Source organism: Miniopterus natalensis, chromosome 10 (genome assembly GCF_054644295.1).
Source record: "Miniopterus natalensis isolate mMinNat1 chromosome 10, mMinNat1.hap1, whole genome shotgun sequence".
Lineage (NCBI taxonomy): Eukaryota > Metazoa > Chordata > Mammalia > Chiroptera > Miniopteridae > Miniopterus > Miniopterus natalensis.
The window spans coordinates 41,715,213-41,741,328 of record NC_142090.1 but is presented as its reverse complement, the minus strand read 5'-3'; the positions used below and the strand labels follow the sequence as shown (position 1 = coordinate 41,741,328).

The 26,116-nt window shown below is 40.6% G+C and overlaps 1 protein-coding gene across 3 annotated transcripts in view; it reads right to left on the bottom strand.

The window, feature by feature from the left end:
- The window catches only part of LAMB1 (laminin subunit beta 1), a 71,549-nt gene that overhangs the window by 32,938 nt on the left and 12,495 nt on the right, over positions 1–26,116 (bottom strand). For all 3 annotated transcript variants that reach the window (XM_016199130.2, XM_016199131.2, XM_016199132.2), the window contains 12 exons: positions 21,725–21,913; positions 21,571–21,634; positions 17,693–17,895; positions 15,600–15,720; positions 13,804–13,992; positions 13,360–13,539; positions 13,116–13,228; positions 11,331–11,410; positions 3,155–3,290; positions 1,703–1,861; positions 665–792; positions 304–427 (listed from right to left, as the gene is read on the bottom strand). In XM_016199130.2, the coding sequence (XP_016054616.2) occupies positions 304–427; positions 665–792; positions 1,703–1,861; positions 3,155–3,290; positions 11,331–11,410; positions 13,116–13,228; positions 13,360–13,539; positions 13,804–13,992; positions 15,600–15,720; positions 17,693–17,895; positions 21,571–21,634; positions 21,725–21,913 (1,686 nt within the window). The remainder of the gene's footprint in view (positions 1–303; positions 428–664; positions 793–1,702; positions 1,862–3,154; positions 3,291–11,330; positions 11,411–13,115; positions 13,229–13,359; positions 13,540–13,803; positions 13,993–15,599; positions 15,721–17,692; positions 17,896–21,570; positions 21,635–21,724; positions 21,914–26,116) is intronic.

The following is a 26,116-nucleotide window of genomic DNA, read 5'->3' as shown; positions in this document are numbered from 1 at the left end:
TGATCGGTTGCCTTCTGTACATGTCCAGACTGGGATCAAATCTGCAACCCAGGCATGTGCCCTGACCAGGAATCAAACTGGCAACCTTTTGGTGCACAGGACGGTGCTCAAACAACTGAGTCACTCCGGCCAGGGCCAAAGGGTAGAGTTTTACTAAAGTAAATAAGCGAAGCAGCCTTGGAGGTAAAAAATGGATTCTGCGTAGCCTCTCAGCATTATCCCTCCACAAAACCCTCTGGGGAAGCAGATGAACACTTTCTGCCCAGCCTTCCCTGCGCGCGTCAGAAACGGCCTTGCACTTACTGAGTCGATAAGCGTGTAGGGGCTCTCCACACTGCTGTCGGAGGAGGTGTACTGGGGTAGCTCTAACCTGACTGTGTAGTTCACACCCTTCTCAAAGCAGACAGGGCGCGGAAGGACGATGTACCTGCCCCGACCAAAAGAGAACAACAAAAGTCAACTTTTAAGTATCCAATCAGTCAGTCAAAGAGCTATGCAGCTCATTCTGAAGGAAGAAAGTCAACAGTCAGTGTTTGCCTTTGGGCCTGAAATGGTAACTGTACAATTCACAAGGCAAGATACCAATAATAATAATAATAATAATAATAATAATAATAAATTTGCATATTATTTCTATTGAGCTGCAAACAACTGTCACACTGACCTCGAACCAGGTGATAAGGACACCACCTGGTTGTCATCATCAGGAACTGTGTTACCACATCGGCTGCTGGTTGGAATCTTCCCAGGTCGCTGTACCGTGATGACAGCTTTTTCCCAGTGGTCAGGTAGCTAGAATAAGAAACAATCAATCAAAAAGACCATCTTCATGGGCCCACTGCTGCCTGTTTATAAAGACCTCTGTCAATTTTAAATGGAAAATACTCACTTGTATTTCTCGTCCCTCTTTACCATTGTCTCTGCTATTGCCCCAGTTCCAGCCCTAATCCCTCCTCACCTGAACACTAAAACAGCTTCCCAACTGCTCTTGCTGCGTCTCCCAATGTCCCTTTCCATCCATCTTAAAATGCAGCTCAGATAATCACAATCCCCTGCTCAAAGCCTTCAATAGCTCCCTCTTAATATAGGGCCCAAGTTCACTTGTTGATCCTAGCATTTTTCTTAGCAACATGCCTAACCATATCCCTTACACCTAGCTATGCAGAATGATTCTCAAAACACTCTCTTCTCCTCTGCTCATGCTATACCTGACTTCCTCATGCCAAATTTCATCTATGTTTAAGGCAAGGTCTACTCTGATTCTATGAAATATTTTGGTAGCCCCTGGCCCAGCCCGGCCAGTATGAAGCTCTCATCTTCCAGCACTGTTTGCATTTCTGCTCTTATACTTTCCACCTTCAGCCTTTTACTACAGTCTGGGGTGTGTGTGTGTGTGTGTGTGTGTGTGTGTGTGCGCGAGTGTGTGGCTGTGCAGTACAGGCCCTGAGGGCAAGGAGAGGATCTGATATATTTTCGCCACCACCTCGGGTCTCAGCAAGGTTAAGTGCCTAACAAGAGATTGCTAAATGTTTCTGAAATTGAATTCAAGAAAAATGTACATTTTCACTTCCATGGAGGCTAGAAAGTCAGAGAAGTTGCTTTATTCCAGTGCAACCTCCAAATTTCACAAAGACAGTGCCATTAAAAGAAAGATTTCTCTACCAATATCCTCCCCATCCCCAATAATTTACTGAGGGTTTACCTGTGGCTCATAGCGAATTAGGATTTCATACTCCATAGAGTACGGTATGTTGTCAATGAAAAACTCTAAATAAGCCCCTTCAGGCACTCGGACGAAGCCCGCTCCAGTCCAGGAAGGAATCCGGTCCTGCACATACTGACGCTCCACTATGGTGACCCCCTGAGGACAAAGAGAGAGTCTTTATGCTTTACTTGAAATGCAGTTCAATTAAATGTAACAAAGTAATCCGAAGTCACCCGAAGGTCCAAAACTGTATAAAGCATACCTATTTTTTGCAGTCACATTTTCCCAGTAGACTGTAAAACGTTTTTAATATATAAACAGCAAATTGGTTACTTTTTGGTTTTGTGATTGAGGTAGTCTTGGGATATTGGAGATGGGACTCAAAGGGCTAGGACAGACCTTCTGTGATATAAGTGGGGGAATGAACATAAAGGAAGGAAAGAGAACATCTCACATGCTGTTATCAGCAAGCCTAGGAGCGATGAGGCATTTCCCAGATTTTCTACAAGGTTAGTCCAATATTTAGTGGATTTATTCCTGTCTGTCTTTCTCATTGGCATTCCTCTCAAGCCCCAAGTACAAGTGAAGAAACGATACAATCATTGAATGTTCACTACTGATGAGTTAATTGTGACTGTCACCGAGACTGAGATTTGATCAAGTGCAGCTGCTTAACTCAAGCAAGCATTTGAGTTTGTTCACAGGGTTGCATAATACCTGTGACCAGTCATCTCCAAAGAACTCCTTCATTCCCTGTATGTATGTGTGTGCGGCTTTCCCCATTAAGAGGTAGGACCTAGGTTACCTTGCCCTTGGCTCTGGTATGGACTTATCAGGTGACAAAAAATGGGAGAAAAATGACATTAATGACATTCTCGGACTTCTGAGCCCATGCTTTAAGAGACCGGGTAGTTTCTTTTTCCTCCTTCTTAGAAGCTAGATGCCATGTACGAAGTCTCACTATCCTGACTCCATCCTGATGTGAGGAAGCTCAAGACAGCTGTTTGGAGAGGTCACGCAGAGAAAAACACCCAGCCAGCCACCAGCTGCTTCAGCCATCCAAGCTGAGTGCCAGACATACATCTAAGCCACTAAAATTTGAATGGCTTATTACACAGTAATAGAAAATGGAAACAATATCCTCTCTGAGTACTTACTGTAACAGATCAACAGTAACCGTGAAGCATAAATGGAGAGAATGGAAGGAGAAAAACACACACAAAAAACCCCCAACCATCAAAGGCCTTATTAGTGAATGCCTCAGAGTTTCTGTGAGTTACATATTTATTTAGTTTTAAATGTGACTGTTCCCAAGTCGGTATTGTCCTGATCCTTACTTTGGGCTCACTGACAAAATACTTCTTAAATGGTCTGTTTACAAAATGTGTATATGCCATTACTACTCCCCAAACACTGCTTTACCAACCTGTCAAGCACCCCCTTACTTACAGGCCCAAAGTTGGCTTCTTCTGCTTCATAGATGTAGTGATCCAAGGTGGTAAAGTAGTAGCCAGATTCCACTTCGTTGCACTGACGTCCGATCATGTGGGGTCGACAGGTGCACTGGCCTGACTCCGCGGAGCAGCTGGAAGGGAGCAGAACCAGGTCAACGGTGCTCACCACTTAGAAAGGAACCCACTGGACACAGTTGTACATTTGCCATTAAACATTAAACAGGGTGAAATATTCAGGTGGGGTTTTCTTATTCCCTTTGGAAAATAAGTGCCTGGAAAAAATATTGCCTATGATTAATCCCAAACTCTGCCATTGAAAGCTCTGCATGACCTGGTCTTTCACTTTTATCTCCCTTGCCCTGTCTTCACTATGCTCCATCCACACCATGTTGGTGTTTTCTATAGATTCAACAAATGTTCCTGTTTTTATTTTTGCTTAGGTTGTTTGCCTTATTTTCAACTGCAACTCCTTTCTTGGGCCTTAGACCCAAATCCCCAAATCCTAGAAGAACAGTTCTAACTTAGCTATCCCAGAGGCTAACAGCACTCAAAAGGGCAGCACTCAATCCCTCCCATGTTCTCTGCTAGGGGGAAACACCACCACCACTGAGTCAACCTAGTCAGAAACCTGGAAATTATTCTCTGGATTCCTTCTTCATATCAATTAGGAACCAACTTCTACAAATTTACCTTCTAGCATCTGGCACATCTCTTCCCCTTTCCATGGGCTATGCCATACCTTTCTTCCTTCTCTCATAGGAAAAGCAGCTACAGGCTTCTTAATTGGTATCTTTGTTGCCAGTCTTCCAACTTCCCAACCTAAACAGCTACCCTAGAGCCGTCCAAGCGAACCTTTCTAACATGCATGAACCGTATTACCTCCTGGCCACCACGGCCTTGGGGCGGTGCAGCCTGGCCCTTCTCCACCTTTCCATCCCCATCTCGCCGCTCACCTCTCCAACCACACCGAACTACGCACAATTTCCCAAATGCGCTGGGTGACTCAGGACCTCTTGCCTTTGCTTATGTTGTTCGTACAGCCTGGAATGCCCTTCACCCTGATTCCCCCAGCAAAGGTTCACTTATTCTTCCTTCCAGATTCAGCTCACCAGTGACTCCTGCTGTGGCATTTCCTGACCATCGCCCCACTCCACAGAATACATCACCTTCTCTTTCATGCCACCATCTCCTTCTAGAAGACACGATGTATTCATACCATCTACAACAGAGTTTGTCACACAGTAGGTGTTTTTTAAAGTTGAGGCCCTGTATCTTCAAATCCTACTTATTTTTCAAAGCCCAGCTCAACTTTCATGAAGCTTTGTTTGGTTCCTTCCCTCTACCCTTCTCAAGTGGTGCTTCCTGAGGCTTCAGTTGTTCCTTATCTGTACTGTTAAGATACGTATGGCCTTCTCTCTTGGAGTATAATTATTGGCAGGTCTACCTAACCCCCTACTGGACTGTAAGCTCCCTGAGGGCCTGGGCTGTGCCTTATTGGCCCCAGTCAGCCCCTGTGGGGCCTGACCCAGTGCTCTGCGTGCACAGCACACTCACACACTGGTTGAACAATTAAATGTGTGAAGGATAGTAGTTCTGAATAAAAAAATAGAAAAAGAATAGAAAATTTAATGGGATAATAAAACTTTAAAAAATTAGTCATTATTCAACAATAAAGATAAATTTTTAAAAAAGTTATTAAAAAAAGGCATTACTCTTTTAGGTAATAAAGGCCTTGGGATAAACTATAATATATTCATTTCGTTTTCAGCCATCTATCTATCTATCTTTTCCCTTAGTATCATGACTTTGTGTTCATGATAAAACCAAATTATACACATTCATTTTTACTACATTAAAGTCATGTGGTTTGAAATTGTTACTTTAAACCCATTCCCAGACTTCATTTTTCCCCCTCATCCCAAAGTTCATTTTAAACCAAGTACCTAAGTCCAAATGAAGTCACCTCTGTATAGCATGTGAGTCGTTCATACCCCGCAGAAATGTGAATACTTAACATCCCGCAGCCAATACCCAGCGGAGGAAAGCTTGTTCCACTGAGGACCTAGCCCTCTTCTGGCACAGTCCTCCAACAAAAGCCATTTTCAAAAATCCAGGCATCAGACATTGCATCATATGGACAAAGAAAATCTTTATATCCTCCCCAGATGTTTACTGAGGGAACAAATGTCCAAAACATGAACCACCAAAGAAAAGAACTTGATTCTTCATATGCCATCACTAGAAAATAAGCGAATAGAGCTGAGGCAAGGACAGTGGGCAGACTCACCTGCAGCCCAATTCTAAAAAAACAGCTCAGGAGAACCTGATCAGATGAAAGGAGTTCCCTTAACATCAGCCCCGGCAATCACTCCTCTTTGTGTCCACAGACCTGAATTGTTGTCATTGCTGGGCACCACTCCAGTTCAACACTTACCCCTTCAGTGAACTCACTCTGTAGCTTTACTGGCCCCTGTGCAGATGGCCCTCACGCCGATGGCTCTCAGCATTCCTTCAGCAGTGCTCTGGTTGCACACTTCCAGCTACACATGGGACATTTCCATGGTTTTGCCAGGCGTCATCTCTAATAATTCATCTTGTCCCCAACTGCTTGTTGCCTCTCACACTGATTTCTTATATTCAGCTTTGCTATTTCTGTTAGCAGGTTTAAAATTCTTCTCATGTTGTAGGCAAGACATAACCTTCCTTTTCCTTTTTCTTCAATATCCAAGTCTTATTTCAAGATGTTTCTTAACCTAGTTTCTGCTCATTGTCACTGCCAGTATCCTAGGCATCATTCTATAGCTGCTACTCTAGCAACTTTCCAAACCGACCTCTTAAGCTCTTCTCTCCTCCTGCCTAGTCCATCCTGTCTTCACTGCCAAACCAATCTTCCCATAGCATTGCTCTCATCATTTCACAAAAATCCACAATTGTTTCTGCTTATTACATCAAGTCACAATGCCTCTGCTGGTTTCCAGCAGCCTTTATAACCCACACTTCTTTTTCTGGTGCCCGCCCTTTGCTTTCAGATCAGCCACACTCCTCATACTCTTCCACAAATATTTACTGAGCAAATATTGGCCCTGGAGGCTGTGCTTCCTGGTGTTAATACTCTCACATTTTGGTCCATTGTCGACTTTCCTCTGAATCAATCCTACTTCCTTGGTAAAGTCCATTATTTCTGGCTAAATGATGAGAAAGAAAAATGGAGGAAAAATGGTCTTTGTCCTAAAAAATTTACGATCTAATTTGGGAAATAAATAATAAAGCAAATGACCAATATAACAAATCAAAATGCTGTAAGTATCTATATAGAGCTATGAGCTAAGTACTGTGGGTTTAGACTGAGGAAGGCACCGTTCATCTGGTTAAGGGCAGAATCATGAAAGAGGTGGCTCTGAAGGTCGCAGAGGATCGTGACAGGAAAAGAAAGGACAGGAATAATAGGAGCAAAGAGGGGTAATGGAGAAATGTGAGCAGAGATAGTCAAGATCGGACCAGATCTTGACCTTGCCATACTCATTTCCATCTCCATGCCTTCAGCAGTCTTCCTCTCAGCTAGAAGGCCCTCCTGCCCACTTGTCACATCTCTCCAATCTCATTCATTTTTTATTTTATTTTATTATTATTTATTTATTTTAAATATATCTTTATTGATTTCAGAGAGAGGAAAGGAGAGGGAGAGAGAGATAGAAACATCATTGATCGGCTGCAGCCCGCAACCTGGGCATGTGCCCTGGCCGGGAATCAAACCCTGATCACCTGGATCCTAGGTTGACGCTCAACTGCTGAGCCACGCCCGGCTGGGCATCTCATTCATTTTTTAAAAGCCAAGCTCAAATGCTGCCTCCTCCATAGTGAGACAAAAGATTTATTACATGTAATATTCTTTCCTGTATCCTAGTAAAAATCATATTGGATAGAAATGGTACATTTAAAAGTTTATATGTTAACCCCACAAATTTCCCTGTAACTAGATATGATTTAATTTATTGGATTAGTAAGGTAGAATAATGATTTAAGATAAGAAAAAATAAGTCAGGCCTTGTGGTAGGAAGAATAATGACCCCACAAGATGTCCATGGCCTCATCCTCAGAATCTGTGGATATATTACCCCACATAGCACAAGGGACTTTGCTGATGTGACTAAGGTTAATGACCTTGAGATGGGAGATTATCCTGGACTATCCAGATGGGCCCAATATAATCACATGAATTCTTGAAAGTGGAAGAAGAAAGCAGACAAGTGGGTAAAAACTGTGACATGAGAAGAATTTGACTCAGAGTGTTGGCTCTGAAGATGAAAAAAGGAGGCCATGAGTCAAGGGATGTGGGAAGCCCCTGGAAGCTGGGAATGGCCCCTCACTGAGAGCCAGCAGGAAAATGGGAAGCTCACCCTACAACCAAAAGCAACTGAATTCTGCCAACTCTGGTCAGCAGGAAACAAATTCTCCCCTAGAGCCTTAAGACAGAAACTCAGCCCTACCAACATCTTGACTTTAGTCAACACAGATTTCTCATAAATATAAAAGTTAGCAACTTGTTTAAAAATTCTATTGGAAGGAAAATTCTATTTCATTTAAATAGTGATACGCAGAGCAAATGCTGTACAGTTTCAACTTTCTCTATTACTAAGAAACTGGGAGAAAAATTAAAGGATAAAAAGCATCACTCATAAGAACCACCATGGTTCAACACTGGTTTCTCCTCCACCATTCTGATTACAAATAAGAGTTGGTTCTACACTGACTAGCAGTCAGCACTACTCATTTTATCCAGAGTAGCCCCACTCCTCCTCCAGAGTAGGATACTTTCTTAAGGGGAAGGAGCTGTGCTTTATAATCCTTTTATGTCTAGTTACCTGTAATTAACAAAGGGTTAGATACCTACTCAATACACCTGAAAACACATATTAATTTCTGCTCTTGTTTCAAAATATAATAAATTTCAGTTCATGATTTATTGAGCACCTGCAAGGCCCACTGTGTTGGGTACAAAGGGAGATGCAAGGACCAGTAAGACACAATCCCTTCTAAAGCGACCTTTCAAATACAAACAGCTATAATACATAGCCAACTAAAATAAGTGCTAAAAGAGATGCAGAAGTAATGTGTTGTTGAAACATCAAATGAGGGCTGGGGAATTGGTCTAGAAGTTAGAAGCCTCCAAGTTAGAAATCAAAGCCCTAAATTAATTAATGAAATGATTTTGAAGAATGATGTAAAGGTGTTTACATTTTTCAATGTTTTAAAAACATTTACAAGTATTATTTACCTAGCAACCATTCTTATTTATTCATCAAAGCAGGTTATCTGGTAGGCAAAGCTTCATTAACCTGGCTTGGGTTATTTACATTAATTAGGTCTTACCGCTTAAAAATATTCAAAAGTTCAGATTAGCTATCAACATAATGGATTACTAAGCTTTTATTGTTCTACAAAAATCCATTTGGCTCATTATATAAAATATTTTAAAAGCTTTTCCACTTCACCTGATTTTTACACTTAGTTCTGTCCCTGGCCAAAGTAACTAAGGAATGTTTGGGATCCTACGTAGAGACTGGCTCTCCTAAGGAGTACACATTTAGTTTTTATATTTCAAAAATATTTTGTGTCTCAAATTCATTAACTCAATCAACATTTAGTCAATACCTAAATGTGTCCAAGGCTAAGCAAAGGAATATTATGAGATAGAAGATATTGATGAGTGGTTGCAACAAATCATTTATTTAGCAAGTATTTCCTGAGTATCTGCTACACACCAAGCATTCTCCAAGTGGAATTGGTGCTTCAGAAAACTGGGCTTCAACCACTCCTTTGGGGGTCCTAGAGAAAGTCCTTGTGGGGGAAAACTTGGAAAAGGATCACTACAAAGCACAGTAGAGTCACAGGACTAGAGGCATCTTGAAAGTTTCTTCCATCAATCATGCCAAAAGATACAGTGTCTCATCAATCACGTCACAGAGATCAAATTACCTGCCTTAAAATCTTCACTAAAAATTTTGCTTCACAAACTCTCTTCATTAGCATATTCTGGTTTTTATAAAATTCTGCAGGACATAGGAGGGGCAGCTCAGGAGTTGTGTATGGGTAGATTCGGAGACAGGAAACATGTATGCATTAGAGAAAAAGAGGAAGGGAGTGTAAGTAATATAAACCATTTACGGTAAAGGGACATTCCTGAGTTTATAACATAATTTGGAGAATTATGGATGCCATTTTCATCTAGTCGAGAAGAATCCTAGGTGTGATGACAGCCTTGAATTGAAGAATAAATTACTAAATGAATTAGTATGTGTCCTGGGATTCACAAAGGAAAGTCAGAGAAGTGATTCAATAAGCAGGAAAGTAGTTTGTCTTTCTTTCCAATTTTTATGGAATTGTCCTTGCTTCCTCCTCTCTGCAGGTTTTCGAAGAACAGACATTCAATACTGGAGTTTCAGAGAGCTATATACATGCTGTACTGAGTTTATTACACGATCCAGAATAGGACAAACCCAAATACAGAGGACAAACAGAACACATTCTTGCTGCCTGAAATCTAGCTCCCTGCCAGCAGACTACTATGGTGTTGAGAAATAACCTTGTAAAAGAGTCAATTTTTGAGTACATAAAGCTTGCTCAATGAATTCAGCATGTTCTCTCTGGGAAAGTTCAGGGCCAAGGGAACACCTGCTTGTTCTCTCAGCAGTCACTCATGCTATCTTTACCAGATGTTCTGAATCTGATCCTGTAACCAACAGAGACCAAAACTCTCTTTGGCTCAAAGGTGGTTAATTAAGCTCCCAGAAATTTAACATCTTGCCAAGTGAGCTTCATGTCTCATCTATTCAAAGAATACCAACATATTTAAGTAACTAAAAGTTATTACATGTAATTATCATTAATAGGCTTGGAAGTTGAATAAAATGAAAGAAGAAAATGAAATGATTCTTTACAAAAAATCAAAATGGGAGTTCATTTTTCATCTTATAAAATGGTGAAAAATAAAATGTTGATACCAACCTCTGGTGGGAATAGAAAAAAAGGTACTTTTGTAACTGGTTTGTAGAAAAATAAATTAGCACAATCTGTTTGCAGAACAACCTGACATTCTATTAAAATAAAAAATGTACATCCACTTTGACTTCGAAGTTCCATCATTGGGAACCTAATCTATGGATATATCTACAAACATTCATGAAGATATAGCTACAAGGATATTCACTGCAACGTTTTTATGAAAAGCACAAAGACTAGAAATAAATAAATCATAGCACTTACACATGATGGAATACAAAAAGGGGGCAGATAAATACACGCTGATATGAAAAAAGATCTCTAGATAAAAAAGCTGAGGACTTGTGTACATAACATCTATTCCTTTGATTTTCAAAAAATGTTAGTAAAGTGTCCTAGCCGCTTTGGCTCAGTGGTTAGAGCGTCAGCCTAGGGACTGAAGGGTCCCAGGTTTGATTCCAGCCAAGGGCATGTACCATGGTTGCAGGCTCAATCCACAGCCCTGGTTGGGGCGTGTGTGGGAAGCAACCAATCAATGTGTCTCTATCACATCAATGTTTCTCTCTCTCTCTCCCCCGCCATTCTCTCTGAAAAGCAATGGAAAAATATCCTTGGGTGAAGATTAAAAAAAAAGTCAGTAAAGTTAAGTGGGAAATCATGGGCTTTTTTTTTATTTGTACCTGTCTGTTTTAAAAAATAAAACCTAACATGTTCTTTTAAAAGAAATGAAAGAAATTGTAATTTTTAACAGGTATTCTGAGCACTATTATTAATTTCTACAGAGATACAAGAAACTGTAAACAGTGGCACCACTAGGTAGTGGAACTTGGGGAGTGAAAGGGCAGGATATCTGAACTGTTTGAAGTTTTTAGAACTATGGGCATACAGTTTCCATAATTTAAAAAATATTATAAAGGAAAAGCACAAAAACAAGGAACAACACTATTAAAACCAAGAAACACAAACATACTAGAAGATTTCAAAGCTAACTCTCAGAATAAACAAATCTTTGAAAGCACTGAGACCACAGGTAAAAGTAACTATCAGGCATTCAAACCCAAGGTGAACATACTCTGAATACCAAGTTCAGAGAATGAATGTCACTTCTCCGAGGGATCATGAGTGCTTCCCTGGGTGACTGAGTACAGGAGCGTAAGTGAAGCTCCACTCACCTATTGTTTAAGGCTCCCCCAAGGTCACAGTCACAAGGTCGACATCCATCCAAATCATTGCTTAAGCCCCAATGCTCTGGCTGTAGAACAAAAGATTAAACATCTAAAGGTGGGTTCCTGTAATTACACAATAAACTCAGCAAAAAACAAGTTATGGCATGTTTTGGTTGTTCTGCCAAACGTTCATTTGTACTATAAAAGAAGAAAGCCTACAAAAGAAATGAGTACAAATATTCTGAAATAAGGAAACCCAAGCTGCAGGTCCCTGGGGTCAGAGAGGGTTAAACATAATCACATGATAATGCCAGACCAGAGTAGTTTCTTTGCCCTGCAAATAGCCTGCATCCAATAATCACCATGAGAAAGTAGCAAAGATGCCAATTTTCTTCAACAGAATTATTCTGCAGTAAGAGTTTTGGCAAATATTTGGCAGGATTTAAAATTTTTCTTCAGTTCAGTCTGTCATAAACTCCATAAAGAAAGCTTTTCAAGGATTTGTTTATGTGGAAACATAGCCTACAAAGCAAGGACTATTTTCACAACTGAAAGGTGAAGAGACCACGGAATCCTGAAACCACTAGAGATGAAAATAAAAGAAATGGGACAGAATCTATGTAGAGGAAAAGATCTCTTTGTGCCTCAACATATACATGTTTCCTAATCAGCAGGTAAAAAAACCAGGTTCACTATTTAAATCAGACTTCCAGAAATTTAAGAATCTATCAGGATATATGCAATATGCATATTTAGTGACCATAAATATAGTGTTGGGTTCAGTAGATTTCCTCTCCCAAATTATAAAAGCAACCACATAAATGTTATAAAAGATAGAGAATAATTTTTAAAATTTTCATAATTATTCCACCTGGAATTCAGAATATGACCTCTTTGGTGTATTTCCTTCCAGACTTTGTTTTTCTTGGTGACTTTTTTTCCTACTTAATCAAGATACTATTCATATTATGAGTGCTTTTCTTTAATACCATCATAAACATTTCCTCATGTTGCTGTTATTTTCAGTGGCAACCAAATATCACACTGTATAGAAACCTCCAAATTTACTTAACTATTTTCCACCACTGTTGCTTCTAAGTTTTTTACTATGATTAATAAAAGATGCAATGATTTATTGAGTGATCACTTCATTAGGTATATAATGTCTAATCACTATGTTGTATACCTGAAACTAATATAATATTGCTTGTCAACTGTAATGGAAAAATAATGTACACCTGAAACTAATATAATATTGTATATCAACTGTAATTGAAAAATAATACAAAAATATTGTATGTCAACTGTAAAATAATTTACCAATGAGTCCTCTGGTGAACACATCTTTGTCCAATTTTCTGATTTTTTTCATTAGGATCAATTCCCAGAAGTGTGATTACTGGGTCAAAGGGTATGTGAATTTCTACAGGCTACTGAAATATATCCCCACATTTTCAAAAGTATGAGACAGTTTGCATTTCTATCTGCAGCGTATGGGTACACAGCCCCTCATTTTTGTCTTCACTAGTCAACATTCACATTTTTTAAAACTTTTATTAATTTTGTCTGTAAAAAGGATATTTCACTGAGGTTTTATTTTACAACTTTAACAGTGATGGTGAATAGCTTGTCAAAATTATTCCTTAGTAATTCCTCTTTTGTGAAGTATCTACTCATGTCTTTTAACATTTACATATAAGAGTGATGACAGAATCTACAATAGGGAAAAGATTCTCTATTAAAACGTCATATTCACAACCTATCCACCCAATGTAATTAGGATTTACCTACCAGACACTGGTCACAATGCTGTCCTGTCACCAGACGCTTACAGTAGCAGTAACCACTCTCAGAGTCACAGGGATTCCCACCAGGGATTGTTCCCAGAGGATTGCAAGCACAAGCTTTATTGAACAAAAAAAGAAGAAACATAAACAAAGTGAGTCGGAAGCAGGAGTCTGGATTTAGATTTGCAAAGTAGAATGAGACTTATGCACAAATGAGAACTCCCAAACTTTTTAACAAATATACTCACATTTACAACCAAATGGATCTTCGGTACTTAAGCCATAGAAGCCTTCTTTGCAAATATCACAATGTTCTCCTTCCACGTATAATTTACACCGACATTGACCAGCAATGAGACCAGCAGAAAAATCAGTGTAACTGTCACAGATTCCCCCATTCTGAGAACCGGCTGGGTCACAGGTACATTCTAACGGAATGAAAAGCACCAGGTTACACAATGTGTGTTTGTATAAATACACATATTTCCTTCACCCTTCATATGTCACAAAATATATTAAAGAAGGCTTTACCACTAAGTAAATTCCACTCTTAGCATCCTATATAGCAGATAAAATAAGGCTGAGTCTAATGCCTATACTATGAGTTCCAACAGAGGGATGGTGACTACCCAACTGTTCAAATTGAAAGGTGACCTCAAATAGGTCCCACCTCATGACCTTTCCCCACTTACGTTCACAGAAGTTAGGATCTCGGACATCTCTTTCAGGGTGCTGATAGTAAAATGGTTTGCACTGCTCACAGCTGCGTCCCATTGTGTTGTGCTGACAGTCATCACACACTCCTCCACTGACGTTTCCAGTGGCCAAGAAGACTGCCATGTCAAAGTGGCATGAGCTGGAATGTTCATTGCAGTTACATTCTGCGTGATAAGACCAATGTCAAGTAAAGCCTTTTTAAGTCTATTTACCAATGGAGGATGAGGCTGGTAGGAAGGAAGCTCATTTTGGACATCAGAGATGAAGTTCAGGAAAAACAGCACTTAACAAGAAGGCACTTGTGGTGAGAAAGGACATATCCACTCACGACAGCAGTTCAAATCCTATATTATGCTGGAAACCTTCAAAGTGTGGATTTTTATGAAATAAACTCAATAATCTGCCCTCCTTGGGAAAGAATAGCTACAAAAAGTTGAAAACCTTTGGAGAAAGTCCCCATGGAAACTTCTTAGAAGGAAGGATGTCTCACTGCACAGAGGACACCTTTCGGTCCCGCTAGGGTGGGATGGGAATACATCACTCTAGAGGATTTTCTAGGAAATACGTTCCTAGAAGAGCTTGTGTGGGCTGCCAGCTTTGAGGAACATGGTCTGAAGGCCTGATTCCCTTCCTCCCCATTCCCACTACTGCACTAGGCCAGGCTCTTTGGTGAGAATTAAGGTCTGCTTAACAGCAGTCTAGCTGGCTTCAGCACAGTCTGTTCCTCCTCTAGCCTATTCGGCAGTCATCTAGCTGGATTGGCAATCCAGCTTTAATCATAATCATCTCACTTTTATGATCAACAATCCACATGGATTCCTCTTATCTTCTCACAATGAAGCTTAACTCAGCTTGGCCCTCACGGGGCTTTACATTCTAGCCTAACCTGTCCTCCCTGTAACACAAGTCCTGGAAACAGGGAATGTGTACTATCCACTGATGTATCCTCAGTGCCCAGCAGAATGTTGCCCTTGACATGTTGGTTGAATTAAACATGGGAATCATTTTCCAGCATAGACTCTGTGGTGGTCACTAAAATGTCTTTGGGGCCTTTTGCTAAATGTTGTTCTCCTCACCTAAACTCTCTCCCACCTTCCCCTCCCTCTCTCTCTCTTTCTCTTCTTTACCTAAACAACCTTAACTATTCATCCAGGGTCAGCTGGGTTGTATTACTAACAAAACCTTGACTACTCCAGCCCTAACTGCTTTGTAAACTAGAACAGCCCTTCTCAGTGTGGGCAGAGACAGACATGCTGTGTGTGTGTGGGGGGGGCAGTATATGAGAATCACTGTGTGTGGGGTCAGAGTGGTGGTGGTGTTTGAAACACCTCCGCCAAGAGAACACCCCTGGGATGGATGGATGGTTAGATGGATGGATAGATGGGTGGAAATAAGCCAGAGGCTGCAGCTGGGCGGGCAAAGTAATAGGCCAAACATTCTATTCCATAGCTCAACCTTAATGATCAACCAGACCATATATTTCTTTCATTTTCCTCTCACGAGCATCTTGCCTTAAAAATAGTTACAATGTCAGGGACAACATCTTCATCTTCTACTGAATCTGCTAAATACATAGGTGCTGCTCAGTAAATAGTAATTTATTAATTTAATTGAGTGAATATTGGTTTCCTATGAGTATCAGGGTAAAGCTGGGAAAAGGGTAGTAACTTTTCTTTTTTTTGCAAAATAGTGTACTATTATCCTATCTTTTATCAAAAAATGGGTACCGGAGTCTGAACTGACTCAAAATGCCCCTTTGACTGAAACTTACTTTTACAGGCATGGCTGTTTCGACCTTCAGCCGGTCTCCATGGTAAATCATGGTAGAAATCCATGCACAGTTCACAGTTTAAGCCCTTGGTATTATGCCTGCACATGCAATGTCCATGAACCTTGAAAGTTGTAAAAACAGGAAAGAGCAGAGTAAGAGATATGCCAATGACTAGATTTTCTCCACGGTCAATGGAAAATATAAACCTCCTTTCATACCAGTTCTAATCTCTAGTGCACCACAGTGAGGGTTTCTCTGTTTTTATTTTGTTCCTCCCACAGTGCGTTCTATCTATTTTGTTGATGGTGATAACTCTCATCTCTAGGAACTGTTCCTATTATATAATGGATACTCAATAAATATTTTATTAACGTATCAATGTAAAGAACCCAGATGAACAAAATTAGTAATTTAAGAATTAAAACAACAACAACAAAAACTAGTTACTTATCAGTTAAAAAATGTATTATGACAGAAATCAACAAAAGTTATAATGGAGAATTAAATGTATACACACCACTTGGGAACAACTCACATTACTGTAAGTTTTATCACTATGCCACTTAAAAGGTTTTTGTTTGCTTGTTTTGTTTTTTACTTCAGGCATAGCACTTAAAATTTTTTTTCAACCAATTATTTTACATTTACATTTTTCCTTTTACATTTATTTCTTCCCTTTAAGAAAAGAAATATAAAATCTCAGAAAAAGATACACATTATTTTTCTTTATGAGGGCTCATGATGCACTATTTTGCAAAACACACTAAGCCCCTGAGGCACATACATCATAAATTCTTTCAGTCTACCAAATATGCATGTGTGCAGGCATCTCACTTTAATACTTGTTTCTACAGAATGGAATTCAGGAACAGGACAGACAGGTCCACCCCAGACCCACTTTGACAGGAATGCAGTTAGCAGAAGACTAAAATCCTGTCATCACAAGGTGGTTTCACATAGACTGAAAAATAGCTCCTAAGTACATACCACAGGACTCGACAATTTCTAAATAAACAGTCTAATGTACTGCGAGATGCGTGATAGTGACATGACTGCAAGACATTAGCTACACACCAAATCTGTTACTCTAAAAGTAAATATACTCTCACAGGGTTCTCTGAAAGATGTAGCAACAAGATTGGGGTAAATCCTCCCTTTAGGCTCTGTTAAAAATTCAACTTTATGCAATAAATTTCTCACTAGAGTAAAGGGAAGACAAGTTTTAGACAGTCGAATGTACTCAGTCCTGCACCTTCTTAGATAAGGACTACCAAGCTCTGGAAAGGCAAACAGCGAGCCACCAGGGTACAGCCTTCACCAGGAAGGGAGGCCCACGGTCCAGAGGAAGGAACCCTGCGGCAGACTCAGGAGAGCCAGGTTTGAATTTCCAACTGTCACGTACTTATTTAGAGCCCTCTGGCAAACTAGTTAATCCCTGGTCTCTTCTAATAAGGATAGTTGGTTTAATAAATCCTGTTTGGCTTTAAAATCCTACGGATCTACGAGAGTTATCAGTGTACTTAGAAACTGGTAAAATACTCTACCCATTTTTGCAAATCACCCAAATCCCCAAATTTTAAAAGTACATAGTTTAAAAACACAGGGGGATGAATGAAACTAGAAGATATAAACAAACAAAGTCCATTTGATGCCTAAATGATACCCTCTGGTTCTAGATTCAAATTTCCAGTTTCTTTGGACTGGCATCAATTTATTCCCTCTAGCATAAAGACCAGAATGCTTGTTATTCTTCATCTCCCTTAAAGTAAAGAAAGATGTGTTGTTATTTAGAAAATGTTTTAATATTTGTTGATTAAAATATCTACTGTAGCATCAGCCCATAGCAACAATTTCCAAAAATGAATTCACTTGTCTATGAGGAGTTCTTACATTCTCATAGTCCAAGAAACTCAGCGAAGAGAAAATCAACTACTGTGCAAGCCTAATTGTAAGTCTGGAAAAATAAAACCTCTAGAAAATATGAAAGGCTTAAGGTAAGACTAGTTTCAATTTTCTTTATATATTTTTTTAATTTTCAATTTTCTTTAGATTCACCTGTGTGAAGGAGAAAGCCACACAGAGCACTTGCTTACCATTCCTTCTACCTCTTCATTGACTCCATCCACAGGGGCACATTCGCTGGCATGGCCATAGCAGAAGCAATTTCCTCGAACCACCATATCATAAACTGCATAATAGTACTTCTCTCTGATTTCCATTCTGGAATCCAAAAGGTTATCTCCCAAAGTATGTAGTTTCACAAACTTGATTCTCAAGTTGGTGATTTTTAAGAGATCTGTGAAGGCCACCAAGATGAAAAGTCTGATCAATCAATCAAGATTTATTTTGCAGTTAAACACCTTTTCTCATTACAGAAGGCATGACAAATGAAATAGCAGAAGTCAGGTTCACCCCGCTTGTATGATCTAGATGATCATAATAGTAAATTTTAACATAATGCGGCAGTCTCTGAAAGAAAGAAAGGTTAAGGTCTTCCCATTATTTAAAGAGAACATTTATTCTGTGATGAATTTGTTTGCAGATTGATGTTTCAGGAAGAATGTAAGAGTGGAGAAATTTAAGAAAGTGGCAGCATGATTGCCAGAACCCACTGGTACACAGTAATCTTAAACTATTGCAATACCATCTGGTTCCCATAGCAATTAGTGTCAGTCTCAAAATGAGAACATTCCATTCAGGTGGGAAAGAGTTTATCAAAGCTCCTTATTAACATTATTATAAGATATTTAGAAAGAAACATACAGGGTGGGGCAAAAGTAGGTTTATAGTTGTTCTTATAGAAAATAATACAATAAATAATAAATAATAATTCAAGAATAAACTCTGTTTCACATACTCACAATGGTAAACCTATTTTTCCCATACGCTGTATTTCTGTGTTTATTTCTGAAGACATAAATACTCTCTGAAATTTCCCATCATTTAGATGAAATCCAAGTTACTAAAACAGATTTAACACTATGATAACCACAGTCCAGGTACAGAATATCTCAACCAAGTTTTTAAGCGGCATGATAATCTGCTTTTTTGCCCTAGTTTTACAATACAAATTTAGCAATATAATTACCAATACAATATAGTGGCAGAAGGATAAAGGAGCTTAGTATTAGCATGTTGGGGCAAATCATTTTTTCTCAATTTCTCTTATCTTCTTCTCCCTGGGCCTATAGACCTATGATGATTTTAGAAGCTGGGCTGTCAATTGCATTCTATAGTAACTTTATAAACCACGAGCTGTTCTACCTTCTTACCAGTGTTTTCATTAATTACTAAGTTGCTCTTGCTAAAGCGGAACCCAAAAGATTGATTGTTCCATCTGCCCTCCCACTTAGCTCTGTAGCCTGAAACTGCTCCTAAGCTTTACTTTCATTTCTGCTGATGCAGTCTGATAATTTACAACACAGGGCAACAGGGAACTGGCCCAGTGTATCAGGTACTTTCAAAGCCCAAGTACAATTTTAAATTCTTATAATATATGCATAGCTTATAATAGTGACTATAGAAAGAGCTGTGGGTTGAAAGAGAAAGTCCATGAGTCCATGCATTAAACTTGAGCTCTTTGTAAAATCAAAAACTAAACAGAGAAACTGTGGCCTACTGAGCTGAATGGAATTTATGAATGCCAACATTTCCTCCTGCACAAATGCTCCTGCACAGAAAGAGCACAAACGCCTATTGAAAAGGCCAAACAACAAACTTGAAGAGCAGCTGGAGTATTTAGAAACCCTTGAACTGATCTTTGTGGAAGCCCTCAGAAGAGCAAATACACTCCCCTCCACTCTCCTGCCATATTTAACAACAACTAAGTCTCGAATTGACTGCTGTTCCAAGAGGCAAAAATCACTTCTGAAGTGAGTCTCAAAGGTCTCGACAATAGCAACAACTAAAGAGCTATTGTTTCCTTGATTACAAAATAAATCAAAAGCATGAACAGCTAGAATGGGTGCTTCTTTGATATAGAAATAGATTTTCTGATGCCATTGAACAACAGAATTATAATGGCAACACATTCCCCAAGTCCCACAAGTTTCACCTAAAAAGGAGCAAACTATGAGTGCTTTTAGGTACCTGGCAATGGAGTGGGGATGGGGGGTTGTCATGGGAGCCCAGGTGGACATTTCTCACAACTGGATTTTGAGAAGAGGGAGGGCAGGCCTCACAGAACTCACTCAGAAAAAGCACAGGGCTGGATGTGCCATTAAATATTTGTTTTACAACAGAATGAAAGAGTAAATTACAGACCAGAGACAGTCCGGGCCACATGTGAAATTAAGTTAAGTGGAGAAACAGCACTCTTCTGGCAATATTCCCTGGTCTTCTTCCATTCTATTCTTCCATGCTTTAGGCTGGGTGGTTTCACAGGGCCTTGGTTAAAACAGGGCCATGCTCAGCTGGGAAATAAGAATCAGCCCTGCCCCTGCTTACCTGACTGGATGACTCAGTAGTAGGAGGGGGGAGCCTCACCCTTTCACTCTGACCACAGCACCAGGTCTCCATAAGACCTAAGCCACAGCCGACAGTGTAGCAGTACAGCTTCAATGTACCAAACACTTTCTATGCGTCAGGCACTTTGGTAGGTGATTTATATACATTAACTCATTTTCCCTCCCTAACAACCCTAAGGTCAATACTATTCATTTACAGATGAAAAGAAACCAGAGGATTAAAAAAGTTTTAAGCAAATGGCTTGCCCTATGTCAAATAACTATAATATGCTGGCACTGGGATTTAAACCCAAATCTGTCTGACTCCAAATCCCATTCTTTCAATTCATGTACATTCTGCCTCCCAAAAAGATCAAAAGGTAATTCTGAAAAAAACATAAGCATAGTTATTGAATGTTGCAAAGGCTCTGAACTGAGAGTCCTAACATGGGTTTAGGATCTGACTGACATCTCTCTCTCTGAGCCTCAGTTTACTCAACTGTAAAATGGAAATAGAACCCTCACCTTATTGAACATACTGAACATGGCTGAGACTTCTGATTTCCCCCACTACTCTTTCTTTCCTTCCTTTGATAATAAGAGCCCCAGTTAAGAGTATGAGAGAGAGCACGTGGCCACCTAGCTAGAGCTGTCCTGCAGCATTGCCTGCAGTATAGCCATGTGACTAATTGTGGCCAATGGGATGTAAGTAGAAGTGATAATAACTTGTGTGTCACTTGCTCTCCACTTCCTCCCCTCCTACAGGTTGAGACAAGGACATTGGTTCAGCTCTAACCATGTGGACAAATACAATAAGACAGAAGGAACCTGGGGACCTGGGTGACCTACTAGCTAGGGTTGCCAGATTTAGCAATTAAAGATACAAGATACTCAGCTAAATTTGAATTTCAGATAAACAATCATTTTTTAGTATAAGTATGTCCCAAATATCACATGGGGCATAGTTATACTATGAGATACACTTGTACTAGTCACAAATATTACATAGGACATAGTTATACTAAAAAAATAACTCATTGTTTATCTGCAAGTCAAATTTAACTGGGTGTCTTTTATGTAGTGAGCCTACATGTGGTAACTGAGCTACTCTTCTCTGAAAATTTCTGTGGGTAATTTTGTAAAAGAGAAATAAACTTCCATTTATTTGAGCCACTGTATTTTTTGAGACACTTTGTTACAATAGCTTAATAAAGCTGTGTGTGTGTGTATGGACACACACACACATATTATACTGAGCAAAAAATTAAATAAGGTATTATGAGAAGCATAACTATTTGAGTACCTATAACATAAATCTTTTGCTTTTATTAAAACATGATCCCCATCAAAGAGGACTTTGATTACTGCCAATTTCTAGAGCTTCTGGTAGGGTTTTGCAGAGAATAAAAGAAATGAAGAGGGTGAATTTAGCACTGAATATTTAGATTCTAGGTAGCAGTGCTCTAAGTAAGAGTTCTTCCATGATTGTTATTTTGCATCAAACTTTTATTTGAAAACAAGCTTACTCTGTATCCTTGGACTATAAGGATCTTCTATTTTGAAAGCAGGATCTAAAGCACGAAATATCACCTAAAAATAGATAAAAGAGTAATTGGTATTTTTGCAATGATCAAAAACTAGATTTGCAAGTACAATGTAATACAAAAAAGGCAAACACACCTCTCCTTCTGTTGAGGGTTCAATGTCAGAATATCGGGAATCACAAATTATATCATCAACATTCTTCATGGGGCCAGTTGAAATGCCTGGAAACGAGCTCTCACAGTCATAAGCAAAGTATCTGTACACGCCCCAGGTTTTCCCAAAGTCAGATGATCGTTCTATCAGCATAGCTGCTGGACGGAATGTCTAAAGGCAGGGTGGAAAAGGTTCATTTGATGTTTTTTATTTGTAATGTTTTGTTTTGTTTTTAAATCTCAAATGAAAATATCACTCAACTGTGTGCCACAACCTTGAATGTTGTGGTTGATATTTCAGACTATAGCCGGATTTCAAATACTTCAAGCTGTTTGGTAGATCCTCTTCTTGCAAGGAAAGTGTCTAGCCTCTAAATTTTGCACTTTCTCCCACCCTACCAAAGATTAGTAAGCTGTTTCTCTTTAGAAGCTGATTATAAACAGGCCTTAATCGCATAAAAGTTTTGATATATTTAGTCACAGTGCCATAATATGATTGGTTAGTTTGAGTACTTATTAAACCATTCATTTAATTATTCAATAGATGTGTAGTGATTGCTACTCAGTATCACACACTGGTCTATATGCTGTAAATAGTCCAATAAGTTTATCAATATGGGTATAAATCATTTACAACACAATACATCAAACCCCACAGTAGAGTCACATGTGATGTGCTTTGGGGAAACAAGAGGAAGGAATTACTAACTCAGGCATCTGGGGAGTCCTGCAATTCTACTCCTAGATATACACCCAAAAGAACTGAAAACAGGAACTCAGGCCGATATTTGTACATGAATGTTCAGCGCAGCATTATTCACAACAGCCCAAAAGCAGAAACAACTCAAATGTCCCTCAACAAATGAATGGATAAATAAAAACTATACACATGCAGTGGAATGTTATTCGGCCATAAAAAGGAATGAAATTCGACTATTTCCTACAACATAGATGAGCCTTGTAAACATTATAGTAGACAAAATAAGCCAGGCACAAAAGGACAAATATTGTATGATTCCACTTACATGAAATAACTTGAATAGGCAAGTACACAGAAACAGACAGTAGATTAGAGGTTTCCAGGAGTTGTGGCGAGGGGTCAATAAGGAGTTACTGCATAATTGGTACAGAGTTCTATTTCAAGAACTTTTTCATGACTCCAAATAGAAACTATAATGTTGTGACTATACCTATTATCAAACTGTACACTTAAAAAGGGTTAAAAAGGCAAATTTTGTGTTTTGTATATTTTTATCACACACAAAACTAGAGAATGCTTCAGAGAGGAGACAGCACCAAACTGGATCTTAAAAGGGTACCTAGGTATTTTCCAGGCAGGAGGAGGAGGTGGCTATAGGTGACAGAAGAGGTTGGTTGGGGCAGAGTAGGAAGGAATTTGTTTGCTATGCTAAGGGGTTTATGTAATCTTTTTTTTTTTTTAAATATATCTTTATTGATTTCAGAGAGAGGAAAGGAGAAGGAGAGAGAGAGACAGAAACATCAATGATGAGAGAGTTGTCATTGATCAGCCACCTCCTGCACGCCCCAACTGGGGATCGAGCCTGCAACCCGGGCATATGCCCCGACCAGGAATCGAACCCCGATCGCCTGGATCCTAGGTCAACACTCAACCACTGAGCCACGCCCGGCTGGGCAGGGGTTTACATAATCTTTATGCAATGAAAGGGAAACACAAAGATTTGACTGGACAAAATGAAATGATCAGATTGTACTTTAGAAAAATAACTCTGTGGCAGAGATATTGGACATGGAAAAAGTGAGACAAGGAAACCAAGTAATAGAAAAAAGATGAAGGTTTTAATTCAAACCTTACAGTTTGAATACAGATAAAGGGATGCAATTGACTGTTCTTAAAATTTAGTGAAAGTAGAATATATTGAATTGCACTTGGTGATTAATTGGTTGAGTGTTATCCTGTGCACCAAAAGGTCGTCAGTTCAATTCCTGGTCAGGTCACATGCCTGGGTTTTGGGCTTGGTCCCTGGTTGGGGGCATGCAGAAGGCAGCCACTCTATGTCTCTCTCTCTCCCTCTCCCTTTTTCTCTCTCTAAGGAAAACACACACACAAACCCAACAAAAGCAATGGGCAAGATAAAAGAGACCCAAAGTCGGTGCTCCAGGAAATGCATCAACAAAGGGCTAGACAAGGAAGGAGAGTGGTGCCAGGAACTTTAATTATATTATTTCATTTAACCTTCTGTTATGGGCTGAACTGCGCCTTCCAAAATTCTTATGTTGAAGACCTAACCCCCAGGACCTCAGACTGACTGTATTTGGAGGTAGGGTCTTTAAAGGGATAATTAAAGTAAAGTAAAATGAGGTCACTACAGTGCGCCCTAATCCACTATGACTGGTATCCTTATAAGAAGAAATTAGGTTACAGACATGTACAGAGGGAAGACCATGTGAAGACACAAGGAGCAGACAACCATCTATAAGTCAAGGAAAGAAAGAAAAGGCCATGGAAGAAACCAACACTGCTGAAACCTTGACCTCGACTATTGCTTAAGCCACCCAGTGTGTGGTACTTTGTAAGGCAGCCCTGGGGAACTACTATAGCCTCACAGCACACTGGTCTTACAGATGAGGAAACTGAGGCTCAGAGACATCAACTGACTTGCTAACTATCGGCAGAGCTTAGATTCAAATCCAGGCTGAATGAAGACCAAACCTATCTTTCTGCCTCACTAGCTAACGGCATAACAGAAAAGTGAAAAACGGCTGTCAGAGGAGAAGGAATACAAAGACAAAACCCTGGAAGCTGAGGCAGGACGGGGCGGGGGCGGCAAGGTCAACAAGCAATAAAAGTGAGCAAATGCTTCAACACTGATGAACAGTGTAAGTGCATTTTGGGACGTGGAAGTCAGATTCCAATGGGGGAAGATCAAGAAAGTTAAGCGGACCTCACAAACAGAAGCTGAACAAAGACACTTTCCAATTAAAACCAATGCCTTACAGAAATCTAGGTGAAAACTAGTACATTCCCAGACCTCCTCTTCCTCTCTTAATAATCCTGATGGTGGAGAAACAAGACGGCAGCGTAGGTAACAGCTGCACCCGCTGCCTCCCACAACCACATCAAAATTACAACTAAACTACAGAACCGCCATCACTCAGAGCCTCCTGAAATCTGGCTGAAAAGAAGCCCTACAACCAGGGAGCTGAAGAAGCACTGAGACCGGTAGGAGGGGCGCAGTCACGGGCGGGTCGGGGCTGAATCACAGAGACCCGGCCTCGGGCCCACACCCGGTGCTGCGGTTTAAACCCAGGAGGGAATCTCAGCGGTGGAGGTTTCCCGGAGGAGGGAGGGGTTCCCAGCCCCACAGCAGGCCCTCAGCCCAGGGCTCCAGGCCGGGAACAGATGTCCCCACAACTTCAGGCTGTGAAACCATCGGGGGCTGTCCCAGCTGGAGTCCCAGCAGCTCCTCTTAAAGGGCCGGCGCATGGACTCACTAGGACGCGCTCCCTCGAGCCCAGCGCTGGGCAGCAGCCTGAAAGAAACTTGGGACACTTAGGGAGGAACTAACCTGCCTGAAAACCAGGCGAGAGGTAGAGGGGCAGCTTTCTCCCAGGCAGAAGGGCTGGCGGAGGCCATGGCTCCTGTGGTGAGTCCTCCCCACACACAGCCGGCAGGCAGGTGCCATATTTGAATCTCCAGCACCTGACTTGCACCTTTGGCCCCGCCCCATGATTCCCGGAGGCCCCGCCCCTCCCCACCTGCAGGCTCATCCAGGCCATTTCCAGTGGATTTTCTGTGCCCGTGGCCTCTCTAGCCTCATGCTTAGGACTTTCCTAAATTCTCTCAAACAAGCAACAGCATGCCCCATACAGCTTGATAAGTGGCCCCAGGCCTGGCACTAGTGGCAGCCTGCACTGGCTCATAGCTTGGCCCCTCCTGGACAACACTAAGCCCAGCACAAGTAGCAGCCAACTACAGTTTGCTGTGTAGCTTATGTTGGGTGGCCCTGAGCAAGGCACTGGCAGAGGCTGACTTTGCATCTCCTGGGAGGCCCCAGAGACAGTGCACCCGGTGCTCAGACTTGACCACGCTGGATTACAACCCTACCACATCCACGAGTGACACTCAAGGGGCGCACTTGGTGAACACCAAAGCTCCACTGAAATAAATCCTGATGCATAAGGGTGTCTCCAGCACAGAAGCTCTTTGGCTGTAGTTGCAGTTGGTCCTCACAGCTGATTGGCCTGGGGATCAGTTCCTCCCAGGGACGCCAACAGCAACCAAGGGTCAACTACAACAGGACAGTGCACACAGCCCACACAGGGGAGCACCTAGAAGGCCCAGCTCAGGTGACTGGGAATGCTGAGCCACTGGACCCTACAGGACACCTACTAC